Source organism: Saccostrea cucullata, unplaced genomic scaffold (genome assembly GCF_032062105.1).
Source record: "Saccostrea cucullata isolate Sc308-1 unplaced genomic scaffold, CSIRO_AGI_Scuc_v1 ctg304, whole genome shotgun sequence".
Classification (NCBI taxonomy): domain Eukaryota; kingdom Metazoa; phylum Mollusca; class Bivalvia; order Ostreida; family Ostreidae; genus Saccostrea; species Saccostrea cuccullata.
This window is the reverse complement of record NW_026935438.1, coordinates 510601-528218: the sequence shown is the minus strand read 5'-3', so window position 1 is coordinate 528218 and position 17618 is coordinate 510601. Positions and strand designations below refer to the sequence as shown.

The 17618-nt window shown below is 33.4% G+C and overlaps 1 protein-coding gene across 2 annotated transcripts in view; it reads left to right on the top strand.

Moving 5' to 3' along the window:
- LOC134242840 (uncharacterized) overlaps nt 1-17618 on the top strand; it is a 46898-nt gene that overhangs the window by 15441 nt on the left and 13839 nt on the right. For both annotated transcript variants that reach the window (XM_062724985.1, XM_062724986.1), the window contains exons 5-14: nt 5495-5569; nt 5927-6006; nt 6237-6357; nt 10021-10127; nt 10385-10511; nt 10977-11096; nt 14711-14912; nt 16092-16156; nt 16397-16504; nt 17106-17285. In XM_062724985.1, the coding sequence (XP_062580969.1) occupies nt 5495-5569; nt 5927-6006; nt 6237-6357; nt 10021-10127; nt 10385-10511; nt 10977-11096; nt 14711-14912; nt 16092-16156; nt 16397-16504; nt 17106-17285 (1185 nt within the window). The remainder of the gene's footprint in view (nt 1-5494; nt 5570-5926; nt 6007-6236; nt 6358-10020; nt 10128-10384; nt 10512-10976; nt 11097-14710; nt 14913-16091; nt 16157-16396; nt 16505-17105; nt 17286-17618) is intronic.

Genomic DNA, 17618 nt, shown 5'->3' with positions numbered 1-17618 from the left:
CTCATTTAAAACAAATATATGGATATCGATTACTTTATAAAACTGTCCATTTTTTGGTTCTTCGTTCGTCATGGTCGGCGAGTAATATTTGTGCCCTACCTAAACATTAAAATCTGTAGACAAATTTAGCTTCTCGGTTCAGTCCTTGTCTCCAAGATAAGCCCTGGTACCATTAGTATAGAAATCCATATAGTATGGGAAGACTTTTTTAGTTTATCTACATGTTTACTGGAGATCTAACTAACTTGTTTATGTATTTTGGGATTATTCTCACAAACACGTTTTGCTAAAAATATCTTAGGAACTATAAGAATATCATTAGAGTGCATTCTACTTACTAAAACGTTAGAACTATTTAGGTCTATAATTTGTTATAATCATATAATTATGATTTGTTATTTAGTTGATTCTGTGTAATTTATAAGCGTTGTATACGATAATAATTTTCATTTTACTGTTTTTTCTTATGGCTTTAAGTTTTTAAATCCTGTTAAATATTCCAGCATCTTTTCAGATATTTTGCATTTGACTGGAAAGAACTGAGAAGAACGAGACATTTGAGGTTTTGATGAAATATTTGGGGATAAAGAACAGTTTATACCATAATAGTATATAAAAACAAGAGATGCATGGACCACAACGTTCACATAAGTAACTAATGACCCTTCTGTTCTTCATCAATAGATTTTCCCCCACATATTTTTATAAAAAAATTGAATAATTTGTTTTGGCCTCATCCTACCTCAGGGGGGTCGTGATTTGAACAAACCTCATTCTTCTGCTCGAGGATGTTTCCATATAAATATGGCTAATCATGAATATGTTGAGACTTTTACAGATTTTTTACTATGTTTTGCTAAATGAAATTTGATTGCTTTTTTGTGGTTCCACCCTGTTACCTGGGGTCATGATTTGAACAATTATGAATCTTCACTACCTTCATATGCGTCTAATCGTGGCTGTGTTGCTCCTGGGAAGATGTTTTAGAACATTTCTCCCATATATATTCCTATGTTAAACTTTGAACCCTAATTTAGCCTAAGCCTTCACCCAGGGAAGGATTCATGGTTTTTTTAGCTCACCTGAGCCGAAGGCTCAAGTGAGCTTTTCTGATCACATTTTGTCCGGCGTCCGTCTGTCTGTCTGTCCGTCTGTCTGTCTGTAAACTTTTCACATTTTCGACTTCTTCTCAAGAACCGCTGGGCCAATTTCAAGCAAACTTGCCACAAAGTATCCTTGGGTGAAGGGGATTCAAGTTTGTTCAAATGAAGGGCCACGCCCTTATTCAAGGGGAGATAATTGGGAATTAATGAAAATTTAGTGGTATATTTTAAAAATCTTCTCCTCAAGAACCACTGTGCCAGGAAAGATGAAACTTATGGGGAAACATCCTCAGGTAGTGTAGATTCAAGTTTGTTCAAATCATGACCCCCGGGGGTAGGGTGGGGCCAAAATGGCCGACCAAAGTTTTACATAGAAATACATAGCAAAATTCTTTAAAAATCTTCTTCTCAAGAATGACAAAGCCATAATTCATCATATTTATATGGGAGCATGATCAGGTAGTGTAGATTCAAGTTTGTTCAAATCATGACCCCCGGGGGTAGGGCGGGGCCAAAATGGCCGACCAATGTTTTACATAGAAATATATAGGAAAATTCTTTAAAAATCTTCTTCTCAAGAATGACAAAGCCATTATTCATCATATTTATATGGAAGCATGTTCAGGTAGTGTAGATTCAATTTTGTTCAAATCATGACCCCCGGGGGTAGGGCGGGGCCAAAATGGCCGACCAAAGTTTTACATAGAAATATATAGGAAAATTCTTTAAAAATCTTCTTTTCAAGAATGACAAAGCCATAATTCATCATATTTATATGGAAACATGTTCAGGTAGTGTAGATTCAAGTTTGTTCAAATCATGACCCCCGAGGGTAGGGCGGGCCAAAATGGCCGACCAAAGTTTTACATAGAAATATACAGGAAAATTCTTTAAAAATCTTCTTCTCAAGAATGACAAAGCCATAATTCATCATATTTATATGGAAGCATGCTCAGGTAGTGTAGATTCAAGTTTGTTCAAATCATGATCCCCGGGGGTAGGGCGGGGCCAAAATAGCCGACCAAAGTTTTACATAGAAATATACAGGAAAATTCTTTAAAAATCTTCTTCTCAAGAATGACAAAGCCATAATTCATCATATTTATATGGAAGCATGCTCAGGTAGTGTAGAATCAAGTTTGTTCAAATCATGAACCCCGGGGGTAGGGCGGGGCCAAAATGGCCGACCAAGGTTTTACATAGAAATATATAGGAAAATTCTTTAAAAATCTTCTTCTCAAGAATGACAAAGCCATAATTCATCATATTTATATGGAAGCATGCTCAGGTAGTGTAGATTCAAGTTTGTTCAAATCATGACCCCGGGGGTAGGGCGGGGCCAAAATGGCCGACCAATGTTTTACATAGAAATATATAGGAAAATTCTTTAAAAATCTTCTTCTCAAGAATGACAAAGCCATAATTCATCATATTTATATGGAAGCATGCTCAGGTAGTGTAGATTCAAGTTTGTTCAAATCATGACCCCCGGGGGTAGGGCGGGGCCAAAATGGCCGACCAAGGTTTTACATAGAGATATATAGGAAAATTCTTTAAAAATCTTCTTCTCAAGAATGACAAAGCCATTATTCATCATATTTATATGGAAGCATGTTCAGGTAGTGTAGATTCAAGTTTGTTCAAATCATGACCCCCGGGGGTAGGGCGGGGCCAAAATGGGCGACCAAAGTTTTACATAGAAATATATAGGAAAATTCTTTAAAAATCTTCTTCTCAATCATTTTCTAAAAAATAGCAAATCCATGATTGGTCATGGGACTACTTTTGGATTTAAACTTTACAATAAAAAGCCATTTTATACTAGTCCTACCCTTGGTGCTCAGGTGAGCGATGTGGCCCATGGGCCTCTTGTATATATTTCAATCTACACTATTTGACGATGATTCAATATTAATATGACTGATCCTGGCTTTGCTATTCTTGAGAAGAATATTTTTATAGGTATCTCCTACATATTCCAATGTAAAACTTTGACTACCTCAAATAAAAACTATATTAATTTTAAATAGCATGCTGGTCAATAAAATGATATGCATATATTTATCTCTTTCACCCCTACATACATTTCTATAAAATACCACAGAACACTGAATATCTGGAAAAAATTGTGAAACATAGCAAACTCTTTTTAAAAATATCAATATCTTTTTCAGTTTTAGATTAACATATATAAAACTATATTTATTTATAGAGGAAAATGCTTAAATCATTTTTTTTATTATTAAAAGATCAATAGCAACAGTGTCAAACGATGTCGAAAGGATAAAATCTAATTATCGGATACATTTTTCTGTAACTCGGGTCTTGAACCATCGTCGTGCGTTGCGCATTAATGGCCATTTAAAACTGAATTTTATTAACTTCCTGAAAATGACTAGTTGTCTTTGTTTTTTAGAAGCATGTAATGTAAAGAAAAGGTAAAACGCTTAAGATGGTCAAATCTTTAAAATCATGTTCTCTTCACTCTGACTTTCAAGGAAAACTTAATGTGTTGTAAGACTGAGCATCAGACCGCTCACTAAAACTGTGTGAATGGATACTTGAAGTGGCGGTATTGTTTGACAGAGATAAAAACGCAATGTTGGAGTTTGAATGATTTGTTTGTGATAATTAAATGACAAAGCAACTAAAACATATCAATGCATATTAAAATTGATAATAACCAACACTATCAAACAAATGTTATAAATAAAAATATTGTGGCACATTACGGCATTCTGCATTCAAGATTGTTTGGTAAACTTATATCAACTTGCAAGACAAGTATGTTTACACGCATAATAATTATGTTGACATACGAGTCAGCAATTTTTAAGGGAATCTAATTTTAATGTTGGTTACTACATGATATAATGTCAGTAAACGATATCATTCAAAGGAGATGCAACAGAAACATGCCTACATAATTATCTTTCAAGTTGACGTTACTTAATCGCATGTCTAGGAATAATTAAAATATACTATGTATATCTTAATCATCAATGTAAACATATTTAGCTCCACCCTTGCCATGATCCCTGGGTATGTATAATTTTTTTTAAATATATTTTTACAGGGTCAGCTACTCTTTTCAACATACAATTTGCATGCTAAATAAGAAATTTATAATCCGTGGCTCTGCTGGGTCCAGAACTCTAGTTACTATAGTAGTTAGTCATTCATTAAAATGAAAAAAAGTTGAACATAACGAGCAGTGATGGATAGCCACAAAAACATGTCAAACGATACGAAGCTGTAAAAAGGGCATAATCACGGGACGCTGGGAGTTCAATACGAGGATCAGGTGCCTAGGAGGAGTAAGCATCCCCTGTTGTCCGGTCACAGCCATCATGAGCTCTATGTATTGATCAAGTAGACGAAGCGTTAGGCTACCTGGTAAAATGTAGTACAAAGGTCTAACAAATCGGTATGAACGAAGCCAGCCAGAATAGGACCCATGGATATGTAATTGATAATTTATATAAATTTTTACCTTTGTTCGGCACTTACGGACGTTGAGCAGTGAGGAATTTTTTTCGTAGCAACTCCTACAGCGACACGGGACCTTGGTGTCGTATCAAGTCCGCACGTCCTTCGGTGAGATTCGAAGGATCAACTCCTTACTTTGCGACTCTAGAGCAGACAACATAGATTTGTTACTTTACATCTCAAAGAAGCAAAACATTACTGCATAAATTATTGATAACATGCAACTTCATTTTGATTCATTTTATTTTTAAAATGCTGTACTTACCGTATTTACCTAACTATTATGACAAAATATTTTACATTCAGAACAAAACGCCTGAGGTCAAATCCAATTGTGTAAATGACTTAACATAATAAAATTATAGAGATATTAAATTAAATTTTTAAAAAAGTTGTCTGATTTGTTCTCGTCTTTTTCTTTGTTCCTCAGTATATGTATATTATGGCATACATGTATTTTGAAAAAATCTTAATCCTGAGAAATTTCCACAATCATGCAATTACTTTTACGCCTTGACGATTCCCTCGATACCCATGACGAACTAGTAGTTTCTTTAATGATAAAAAGATTCTCAAGTGAATTCACAATGTTGTACTTTTTTGTACATCCTAAAAGCGGTTAAATCTTCTTAATTAAATTACGTATTGATCAGGAAATCCTTAAACAGAGGAGCTTAGAGATAATTAAACAAATAAAAGTTTCTACGGAAGGCCATAAGTGACTTGATGTGACATCTGATCGGCGTCTTCGTAATGTTTACCATTTTCTGTCCATCGTCACCTAGCTACAGTAGTCTCAAAGGGGGCATTTTTGGCCTAAATTTTTTTACAGGTCTTGTCGGTCAGGAAATCGTTCTGGTTTATATGACAACAACAATATGTAACTTTGTTTACTTTTGCAGGTCCAATCAATGGGAGAAATGTTCCTAGGTTGTGTGACAAAGAAAAAATGGTGTATGATGAATGGCCCTGGATCGGTAATAGAAAAAATAAAGAAAATTTCACTTTACATAGACATAAGTGATTTATGTTTTTACTACGTATATCTGTGTAAAATTGGGGAAATTGAGAGTAAAATCTACTTATTTCAGTCACCTATACAAAAATTAACCATTTAGAGACTAAACTATAAAACTATATTTAGAGACTAAACCATAAATCTATATTTTTTTAATGTTAAAATTTAATCAATTTAGTAAATATATACTATAGATATTTTTTTTCATATTTTCATCAAAATGAAACATTTTCATAATTTCATGAAAAGGGGACACCAAATAAGCCTTTTGGACTCTATGTATGATGTTCTTTCTAAGATTTTTTTTTACACGTAGCCACTTGGAAACCATCGACATACACTTGTCCTATATCCGGTGGGTTTTCATTGAGAGTCATAAGTGGGCTGACAATGAAGGCAAGTCTTATTAAGGATAATTTATAAACCATTGCATTTATACACGGCTAATGTTTATTTTCTGGTGTGTTAATTACATTAGTAATTATGTAATATAAATTTTAACCAAGTACAAGTTTATAGTATGACATCTGTATCAGCACCTCTTTCTTAAAATACTTTCTTTAAAAGTACATCTTGTGACGAAAATTAATTATTCATGATTCGAAATTGTACTTTTAATTATTCAGGATACATGCGAAAAGGAATGGAGAAACTCTTCGATTGAAGTAGAATGTAGTAAGGGTGGTGGTATAGTCTTTATTTCACCATTGAAGAGTGAATGCAATCCATTTTCAAAGAATAATCCTGGTGCGTATTCCTATAACCTGTTAACTCAGTTGGTATTTGCTTTCTAAACAACTTGTTTTGTACACCATACAGAAGTTTTTGACATTATAGTCAATATGGGTGAATATGGGATTCTTTAGTGAATATGGGATTCTAAAATTTTCATAACTTGTAATTTGTAATCTTCAAGATTATTTTGTAATATTCTGATGTTGCACACAGGTATTTTGAATTGATATTGAAGATAGTGTATCTCCTACAAAATGACTTTGTAGTCTTTGAAAATTAGGTCTTCCATCATTTTGTTGGAATTCCTTAGCTGTTTTAAAATTGTTCTCCATTATTAAATGAAATGTTTTGGGTTGTTCACTCCTCCGTGACACCTGAGTACACCTCTTATGTTTTGGAGGTTTGTTTTCTCTGCTTCCCATCTGCATTGTTTACATGGATTTTGAGATTGGATACTGTTTGTTATCACCATAATTCTTGTTTTGTATTTTCATGTATAAGAATTTAAATATAAAAAAAAACTGCTTGAGAAGAAAAAAAAAAAAAACTTTCTTGACCTTTATTCAACATTTAGATATATCGACGACATTTTAATTCAATATATGTATTCAAAAGTAATTAGGGATGTCAAAATTGTCAGTATTTGAACTTTCAATATTTCATATTTGAACTTTCAATATTTCATAAAAATAATTGATAATATTATTTAATATATACATTTGTGGTATCTCTCCACTAATCTATATAAACATACAGAAAGAAAATATCTTCAATTCTGTATGAAGTTTGTCGGAGGTCAAAGGTCAATACATGACCGAATCACACGGCGCAATAATATCTACCCGGTACATAATTATAAAATGACCTGCTCTACTTGCTTTTCATGTATAAAAATGAATAAAATAAGCAAGTTAAATGATAATTATTTTATTTTAAATGTAAACAAGTATTTCATACAGTTTTTGGGCTATCGATTCAACCTGTGTACATAGAGAAAGCTAGGAGCCTAGCGTTTGTTTACATTTTTCTTCACTTTTGTCAGCTGCACAGTCTCTAACGTTCATCCTTATTTTTTGGATAGACCTTTGGTTAAATTTTCATGATAAACTTTTATTTTATCTTTACATTTTACTCACGATAAATGTGTAAATCTGTTGGAAAATATCTTTGCAATCATGCCATGAACAACTGCCAAATACCTCGGCGTTTTCGTAGTTCAATGTAAAGCTGTCGCCAGTGTCTCCGTGTTTATCAGTGTTTTACGATAAGTATTTTAGTTACTGAAACCGTAGAATGTTTTTGATCAAATTGCAAATTAACTGGCCCGGACAACATGTCCATCGGATCCATCCATCCCTTTCCAGCGACCGAAATTCCTCCAACTTTTTATCATCAAACTTCGGACGTGTTTCTTGTGTCTTTTCAGCATCGATTAACATTTTTCACGAATAAAATACTCCCAGACAACAATCTGTTCACTATTACTGATCACAAGTAGCCTTTCACAAAATATTCCCTTCGAAATAGATTCCTTAGCCTAATGAATTTGAAGCGTAACCGCCATGCAAGCCGATTTACATCTTGCGTCATTTTTCAAAATCTACGACGGACGGTTAGTGCAATAATTTAAATTCGAAAATATTCAATTGTCTGTCTCAAATGTATATATAAGTAATAAATCAAAATAAACTGTCAGTATTTGAACTTTCAATATTTCATATTTGAACTTTCAATATTTCATAAAAATAATTGATAATATTATTTATTAAATTTAGTCTACGTACATAATTACGAGTAGTTTATATAAGAAAAAAAATGAAAAATCCAAATAATTAATAGAACGAAGAATGACAGCAATTTCAAACGGAGATAACGAACAGTATTCAAGACCAAAAGTCCTCCAGAACATCGGAGGTTGGGTCAGGTGCCATGGAGGAGTGACCATCCCCTGCTGACCGGTCACACCCGCCGTGTACTCCTTGTCATGATTGGGAGAGAACGGGGAAATCCGTCGTCAATCCAGTGTTTAAATAATGGACTTACAATTGGTATGAAAAACGTCAGTCAGCACTTGACTCAATGGCAAATTGTATTTGCTGACAAGGTCATTATATCGACCATAAAACTTACGAAATGATGACTTTAAACGAGATGAATGATTTAAAGATCTGATTGATTTTAATTATATTATTTATCTTAATTTGGTATGGGTTCCTGATAAATATATGGGTTCTTACATGCTTGATATAATCTTTTTACACAAAAACATAAACACATATATTTTCTGATAAAAGTGAACATTTATTAAGTTCTATGGTCGATACAATGTCCTTCTCAGCAATTACAATTTATCATTGAGTAAAAATGCTGACTAACGTATTTCATACTTACTATAAGGTCATTATTTACACATTGAATTTTCGATGGATTTTTCCGGTATTTCTCAATCATGACAAAGAGCACAGGGCGGGTGTGATCGATCGAAATGTTCACTCCTCCATGGCACTTGATTCCATCTCTAATGCTTTAGATGTCCGTGTTTGCTCTCCTCCAATTTTGTATTGTTTATTGGACTTTTAAGCTTGAATTCTGTACGTTATCTTCATAATATTTCATCATTAACATAATTTTCTTACCCCTTAAGGTCAAGACTAATTTGAGACATTTTTTTGAAACATAATCAATTTCAACTTTCTTTTTCCCGTACTTTACGGCTTTAGCAGAATTATGATATATTTTCATGTCATTCAATTTTCATATGAAAAGTAAACCGGATACCTATATTAAATTTGATATTGATTTAAAGAAGAGGCCATGAAAATTACCGTTTTCTGAGAGACTGTAGGCAATATGTACATTTTCTTTGATATTCCCATATTCATGACTGCTTTTCTTCATTTTTCATTGAAAATGACAGTTTAAAATACAGTTTTTCATCTTGAAACCGTTATTGATTTTAAAGCATCAATAAAGGTATTTATTTCTCAAGTTTGATAAATCTGTAGGCACCTTTCATTTACTAGATCTTGACCTTAAGACTAAGAAAAACATAATGGACGAATTGAAATAAGCATACTTTTTTTTTTCAAAATCATTGAAAATTACCATTGAGGTCCCGTTGATATAATTAAAAAGAAAAAAAGTGAAACCGTATTGATTTTAATTCAGTTTGCAACACTGTCCATGCTAGGAATATAACATTGTATTTAGTAATTGATAAGTGTGATCAGAGAGATAGAATTTGAACATTATAGCAAGTTTTCAATTTTGTTATTATATATTAGAAATTAAATTCATGTAATATTTGCAACCTTTGTTACCAAAATTAGCCCAAAAACATTTTTCAATTCAAGTATTCATTTTTCATTTGTAACATCTGTCCTTAGCGAAGCCCATATCTGCTAAATTAAGACAGTCAATTTTAACTGAAATAATACCATTGTAAAGTGATAAATTCTTCTTGATTCTTTGAAAATTTTATAAATTTTTGAATACAATAAATATGTAAGGATTCATTGAGAAAAGCTATAGGCATATTATGCTCCCAAATTCTAAAAATCCTTTTTAAAAAGATAAATTGGAAACTAGAACACGTTTTATCAAAGTTTTTTTTAAATTTTAGTTTCAACAATACATGACATGTATCTAGAAATATGTTTATCAATTCGTTTTCAGTAACAACTCTACATTGTTGGGCTGGCTGGAGGCAGGAGAACTTTACTTACATGATCGTGTCATCTCAGAGAGAATCTGAGTACTACAACGAACCACAGTTTTGCATAGTTTGTATTTTCTGGCTGAAAATGTAAAGTTTATAAATTACTTCAATTTCTATTTTATACAATTCATAGAATGGCTTTATGAACGTGTGTGACTCACAATACATTAATTTATCACATACCTGATCCCACCTCTGATGGTTTGGAGGTCCGTGTTTTCTCTGCTCCTATTTTGTATTGTTTTATGGACTTTTGATATTGAATACTGTTTGTTATATCCATATGTTTCATACCTCTTTCTCTCTCTCACTTCTTTACAGCGCTTTCCTAATACACTTTCTGAGAATTTTGAGGCCTTCGTTTATGTCAGTGTTATATGTCCAACAGACAGGGACGGGCTGGCACCGCCTGGTATCAACTATTTTAAGCTTAAAATGAAGAAAATAAGTAAGTCAAGACATTTGATTTTTTATTTTCTTAAATGAGATTTAAATACAATAATATCGAATTTAGCTTCATAAATGATAATATGCAATTGTTACAACATGGTGTACATTATCCCTGTCAACATGCAATTTATTTAGTTGACAAGGGTGTTTCAATTCCTTTTATATTGAAAGTCATTTGTGCATGACATAATGTAACTCATTTTTAATGCATACCGATTTAACCAAGCCACTTGGTAGCATAGCATAATAAGCTACTTTGCAAGCAGGTTGACATAGATTAATTCCTTGATGCACGTGTATATATCGTCTTTTGATTTTATTTCAACTTGTCCTAAGATATAATAATATTTTGCTAATTTCATTTGCTATGTTTTGCCAGGAATAATTATTTTTATGAAGATTACCTCACAATAAATGATTTAAACAGGAACGTACCACCAAGTATTAACAAATTAACATTTAGATAATGCAGTATGTGAAGATGACAACGAAGAAGAATGCAGCAAGTTAAAAGATTCTGGAATGTGTGACCATCCCAAAACAGGATTTTATCGACATTGTCTAAAAACCTGTGGAGAATGTGGTATGGAAATTACAATAAGAAAAATGCTGTCAATAATATCCACTTGGCACAAAATGTAAAACTCTTTCTATAAAATGATTTTAAAATATTTGTTTAAGTGCATATTTTTAATGAAAAAAAATTCAAATATTTCAAATATACATATGTATTCATAAAATCAAGCACTAAAATGACCACAAATTGAAACTATAAAGATTTGTAAATTTTCAGGAAGCCTTGTCCCTTTCTAAAGAAAAAGAAAAGTCATTATGAAAAAAAAAACATGAATAAAAAAGTAAAGCATTACAACTTCAACACTAAACGCAATTTATTTACAATTTTATAGTTTTTACATTTTAAATTTCGATATTGAAAACTAGTTATACAGTGCCATTGTGACCTCCTATTTTACTTTTTGATCTGACACTTATTTTGGGTCTCCCAGTGCAGAACATGGACTTTTCCAGTATAACCATTGGGAGGTGGGAGTGTCATTATAGTGAGCTTATTGCTCATAGTCCCTCTAGTTTAGTTTGTAAATGACATCAAGGCAGAATGACTTAAGCCTGTGTATCCAGAATTTTTGTATGATTTTTCTCTGAGCATCTATTTTGTGTCATGGTCAATAACCACTACCAACACGTCCAATTTGGGACCTTCAAGGTTGAACTATTCTCCCACTTGTTTCTCAGTTTAAGTAGTCAAACGGTGATCATAATTTCTCTAACAGAGATCTCCTGTTTCCCAAGATAGTCTGAAAAAAAACCTTTCTGTTGATCAAAAATGTGCAATTGTGTGTTCAACAGGACAAATTCCCTCGTATTCTGTCACTGTAACAGAGCTGTTAAAGCTGTGTGTGCCAGATCTTTCTTTACAAGGAAACGTCTTCTGTCAGAGCATTTTTACCAGCCATCTTAAGACGGGTTATACAATCCGGTTCTTCGTATCACATCCTTTTTAAGTTTCTACAGCCAGCCAATGAAGGTTCATGAATCCTCCTTAAGTCTTTCATTGAAGTGAGAAATGAGCATGTTCTTTAGGAATATAGTTAGGGTCGTAAATGAAGGTATAGTACGTGGTTACCAGAGGAACCCTGTTGTTTCTCATTGTAGCGTTATGCCCGTCGGCTGAGTCCTTCTCACTGTAGCCTAAAATCTTTTAGCTTTTATCCTGCCATCTCATCATTAGCGGTTTGTAGCTAATCTAACTTGGACTTCAGGAGATAACTGTGTTTCTTACAAAGGGCAAAGATGAATACTAGTAGTTGGGACGAATTCTGGCGGCTACACCCTCAGCACACTTCTGAAACTTAAAGGAGGCATGCGAAGTTGTAGAAAAATAAACCCTATTGGACACTCCACATAAAAAAGGCAATATTAACAAGACATCCTTGATTAGTCTTCCAGATACTACCCTTGTTGTGACTTTGGATGTTACATCTTTGTATAATCACATCTAGTACGGTGACGGTATTGAAGGTGTAGAGAAATTTCGGACAGTAGGTCTACACAAACTTTTTCTGCTGAGTCCCATGCAATGCTACGTAAACGTATTCTCAAGAGTTATTATTTTATATTTGAGAGATTATAACTAAGAAGTCAATCTTATGCAAATGTTTTCATGCTCATACTTGATAATTACTCCAAGCACCGCTCAGATCACTTACTACCTAGCTGGAGCGTTTCATTCACGATAAAAAGATGAAGTGCATGGAATGCCACGAAAGCTTATGGGCTTTCACTTCTTCTATTATACAACATCTTGCATCAGTCTATCAAATTTACTTTAAACGTATCAAAATCCAAAAAAATAAATTTTAGATACTACATATACCCTAATTGATGGCAAAATCAAATTCAGTCCCCATACGACTTCACCGATTAGCACCTAGCCTCCCTCCTCGCATTCAAAGGTATTTTTGGGGGTCTAGCCACCAGAAATCATTCGTCACATCTGTTCATCTCTGCTTTGTATCAGGAACATTGAAGTCTTCTGAAGTCCCATTTATGTAAGACTGGCTACAGACCGCTATTGATGAGATGACAGGACGCGGACCAAAATCATCTATGCTACCATGAGAGAGAGAACAGCAACAGGGTATAACGCTACGACGAGGAAGACAATAACAGCAGATTCCTTCTGGGAACTACGTACCATCCTTACTTTAGCCGTTATCTTAAAAGTAACATGCTAATCGCCTCTCCAACATTTGTCCAAAGAGAAGTACAGAAGTCTGTCAGGAACCTCTAGTGACTGCTGATTGGCACCCGATGAACTTGAAGGATAGGAATGGCAGTAAGAGCCAAATTCAGTCAAATGTTGGCTTACATTTTTTCATTCTAATTGTTAGACCATTACTTACACACTGGATTGTCGACTATTTTTCTCGTAATTTTTTTTTTTGGTTTATGACAAGGAGCGCACAATGGGTGTGACAGGTCTACAGGGGATGCTCAGTCCTCCATGGTATCTTATCCGACCTCTGATGTTTAAGAAATCCATGTTTGCCCTGCTCCAAAATTTGTATTGTTTTCAAAGGATTTTCGTACTTGAATACTAATTGTTATCTCCATTTATTTCATTGGACAACCCGTTCCCTAAGAGGGGCTAATACTACTATGAAAGAAGATGCCTTCTCTGTGAGTACATGTCTTACATAGACAGCTTTAATAGCCTATTACTGGCTACAGCGACAGAATACTAGGGAATTTGTCCACTAGTACAGTAATTTGCTTTGAACTCAACAGCTGTAAGATTTGCTCCAAACAGTATTTTGTGAGAAACAGATTATCACAAGAGAATGAATGATCACCATTCGACCATTAAGATGAAAAAAGTCTTTAAATCAGTTGAGGAACTTTTTGACCTTGAAAGTCAAAAATAAGAGAACATGGCAAAAGTGGTTATTGTCTTATTGGCCATAAGCAAAGCAAAGTACATGTATCAACAAACTTAATGACTCCACCAAGTTAAATTCAAATAAGGTCACCCTGTTTCACGATGACAAAGAAGACTATACTCTCAACATAGTGTTTACTACCCAATTAATTGAAATTAATTTTTTTTTAATCTTCTTCTACTTGTGTTATACGTTTTAATTTTCTTTAACTTCGTTTCATTTTAGTTTCTTACTGATTTTATTTTATTTAGTAGCACGATGTTGGGTAAATACAACTTATACATTTTTTTTACTTCTTTATGACAATCAAAAAGCGATAATTAATTCGCTCATTTATGTTAATTACACTGCACCACAGGAGGCTGGACTGACCGGATGTGCCTTGTAATGCTCTGAATTCAAATAAATTAGTTTTCAACATCAAAATCTTAAAAATTAATTATATAAGTTTTTAGTAGCGTATTATTGTGAAAGATATTTTTGCCTCACTTGTTTTGTCTTTTCATTACATTTTCCACGTTTCATGCAAAATTTGTGTGACGTTATAAAGAGATTTTTGAAAACTAACTTTTTTAAAAGAATTTCAACAATAAGTTAACTTCCTTCGCCTACACAATAGAATGTTGGACGAAATGTTTTCAATTTTTGTTACATTTTCTATGTCTTTAACTCATATTAACTAACTGGTTATCTGAGTAAAGCTCGTATTACAGAAGGTGATATCCTTTCTTTTCAGATGAAAATTCATCTTCACGGAAGACATGCTCATTCAGTTCCAAACTTTTTGGAAAATGGAAACTAATTGAGCGAAACCGAATGGAGAAAATTGTTATAAATTCCTCTCATGTCGATTTTTCTGAGATGGGGGCGTTCCAGTGTTACCAACGGACCCCCGACGAGCACCAGTACACAGTCACCACAGCTTATAATAACGGATGGTATGAGAGAGAGATTGTTGTTGTGCATACTACAGATTTCCTTTTACTTCAGACATATACCAATATATTATTATTTTGGGAAGAATAGCTCATTTTATTTTTGTTTTGTAAAAAGAGAACTATGCTACTAAATGATGATTGCATTACTTAACTTTATTATTTGGCGTACCTTGGCTAAGTTTACATTAATGATACAATACATCTATGGATACATACTTCTAGTATTTGACTCGCTTCGGATGTTTGGTTTGATCTACATCATCAAAATTGTAATTAAAATCCAGCATCTGAAAACAATTTGAGACGTTTATTCCTTGACAATATCGGTGTATACTCAATGTAAACACGCAATGTACAATGTAAGCTACGGTCAAATTTTACAATCTATGTTGTATTCTGTTAAATCTGGGGAAGAAACAAACAGTCTGCAAGCTCTAACGTCCATTCAAACAATACAAATCAGGAACTGAGCGTACACGGACCTCTCTTAAACATCAGTGGTGGGATCAGGTGCCATGAAAGAGTGAGCTTCCTCTGCGAGCGCTCACACTGTCGTGTGGTCCTTGACATGATGGAGAAAAATGAAAAAAAGTAGAGTAATTCGTGTGTAAATAATGATCTAACAATTAGTATGAAGCAATTTTAGTAAGCATTTGACTTAATGCTCTAAAATTCATATAAAGTTCAGTAATTAGGTTTGTACTCTAATTATATAAAAGTGCTTTATAATGATATAGTTAAAAAGATTATTAACAACTTTAACAACATAATAAGAGAATGATTATGTTTTGTTTCATTGTTTCACTTTTTCGTTAAGTTTTTTTCAATAATATCCTATGTAATGAAATGAATTTAAACACCGAAGAAATTGCACCATATTTTAGAGATTTTATATATGCATCATTTTCGACCAAAATAAACCTAAAAATGTATACCATTCTATGCACCCAGATGTTTCTAGTGTTCTTATATGAGTCTGTTTGTGTTACTGTTCAATCGTCTGATCAATGTCATTAAATCATGACCAAGGTAATGAGTGGTTGGAAAATGTTTATTTAAAAAAAAAATTTTTTTTTAAATTTTGCTGATTTTATAAATCATATTTTCATGACATGTAGGACATCAAATATATCAAAGGTTTTAGGACAAACATAACGGTTGATTGTCCTATACTTACAGCTCGAGCAGGTACTCATGCATCGAATTAGAAAGACTCGGCCATAATATTCTTCGATACAGAATCGGTAAGAGTTTTGTAAACATAATGTATCAAAGAAAATAAACTCTCTTTGTCTTTCGAAAAAATACACAAGGTTTTGTGGGGAATTCTTTTCTCTTCAAAATTATATTATTTGTGTTTAAATCTTCGTGATACATGTATGTGTTTCCTCTGAAACCCAAAGTATAGATGGTAAAAAATGTTAAGAGTAAAGTTTTCTGTATCGTTATGAAGAAGTTGATGAACAATTACATTATTGTTTTAGGTCCTAGTGTTCGGGAGAACCAGCCTTATGAGTCTCTTTGCCAGTTTAGAGATGACGACTTCCCCCTTCTGGATACCTACCGCAGCAGTGCCAGGAAAACACTTATCTGTAGGTCTGCAAGTCAACAGAACGAAAATATTATATTATAAAACGATTTCAACGTGAATTTATACTTTTAAATAATCTAATTTCACTAATCTATAGCTAATCACATTTTACATTCTACATTATTCACATGTAGAAAATCTCTGATAATAATCCCGGCTTGAAAAGTGGGAGGGTATTGGGATGTCCGTCCATCTGTTGTGCTTTTGGGGTACCCATCTCTTATCCATAACTTCTCTTAAACCACTGAATGAAATTTAATGAAACTTTCACGTAATGTTTATCACAATGTTCCATTGTGCACCTCTTGTTTTCATTTTTGATTGGACACATAGGGGTTCCCATAGGAAAACATTGACACGGCATTCTTTCTATGATACTGAAGGGTACCCATTTCTTATCTGCATAATGATCCTTTCACAGATTCTTTATTACATAATGTCATTGTGAACCTCCTATTTTACTTTTTTATCTGACACTTACTGAGTATTTTGAGTCTCTCAAAGTTAAACATGGACTTTGTCATTATAATCAAATGGGAGGCAGGGGTATCATTTATTGAGCTCATTGTTCACAGTACCTCTACTATGTTTTGGATTTCCAGATGATGATGGCCTACTGTTAGACTCGTACTGTGGGTTTGAAGGACGGTTCATGTTTAATGGGACATATGGAGGACGACAATGTTTAGGGATGATCTCTGATGTAGATTCAGACACGTGTAACACGGTGGCCACCCTAACAGTCCACGGCAAAGATTGTCAGGGGGTCACTGGGGCTAAACGTAAGGGACAGATTTCTAGAGAGACAATAAGTCTTTAAGAGCTTTTTAACTTGCTTTAAATTGTAAATTTATAACATTGTTATTCTTTGTAATAGAGTTGAATATTTGCATGAAAAAGACCAACGTAACCCTTTCACCATTTTTTTTCTCTTGATGACAATTGTGGGATTTCAGATGCACTTCTAAAAAGAATGTTCCTAGACCTTACACAATATATATATTATAGAAATATTGCATTTTAAATTCCACGAGGCCTCTAGGATAATATGACATATGATTTGTATGTGGTATACTATTTATCATATGCTTATTATTTAATATTATTAGCATAGT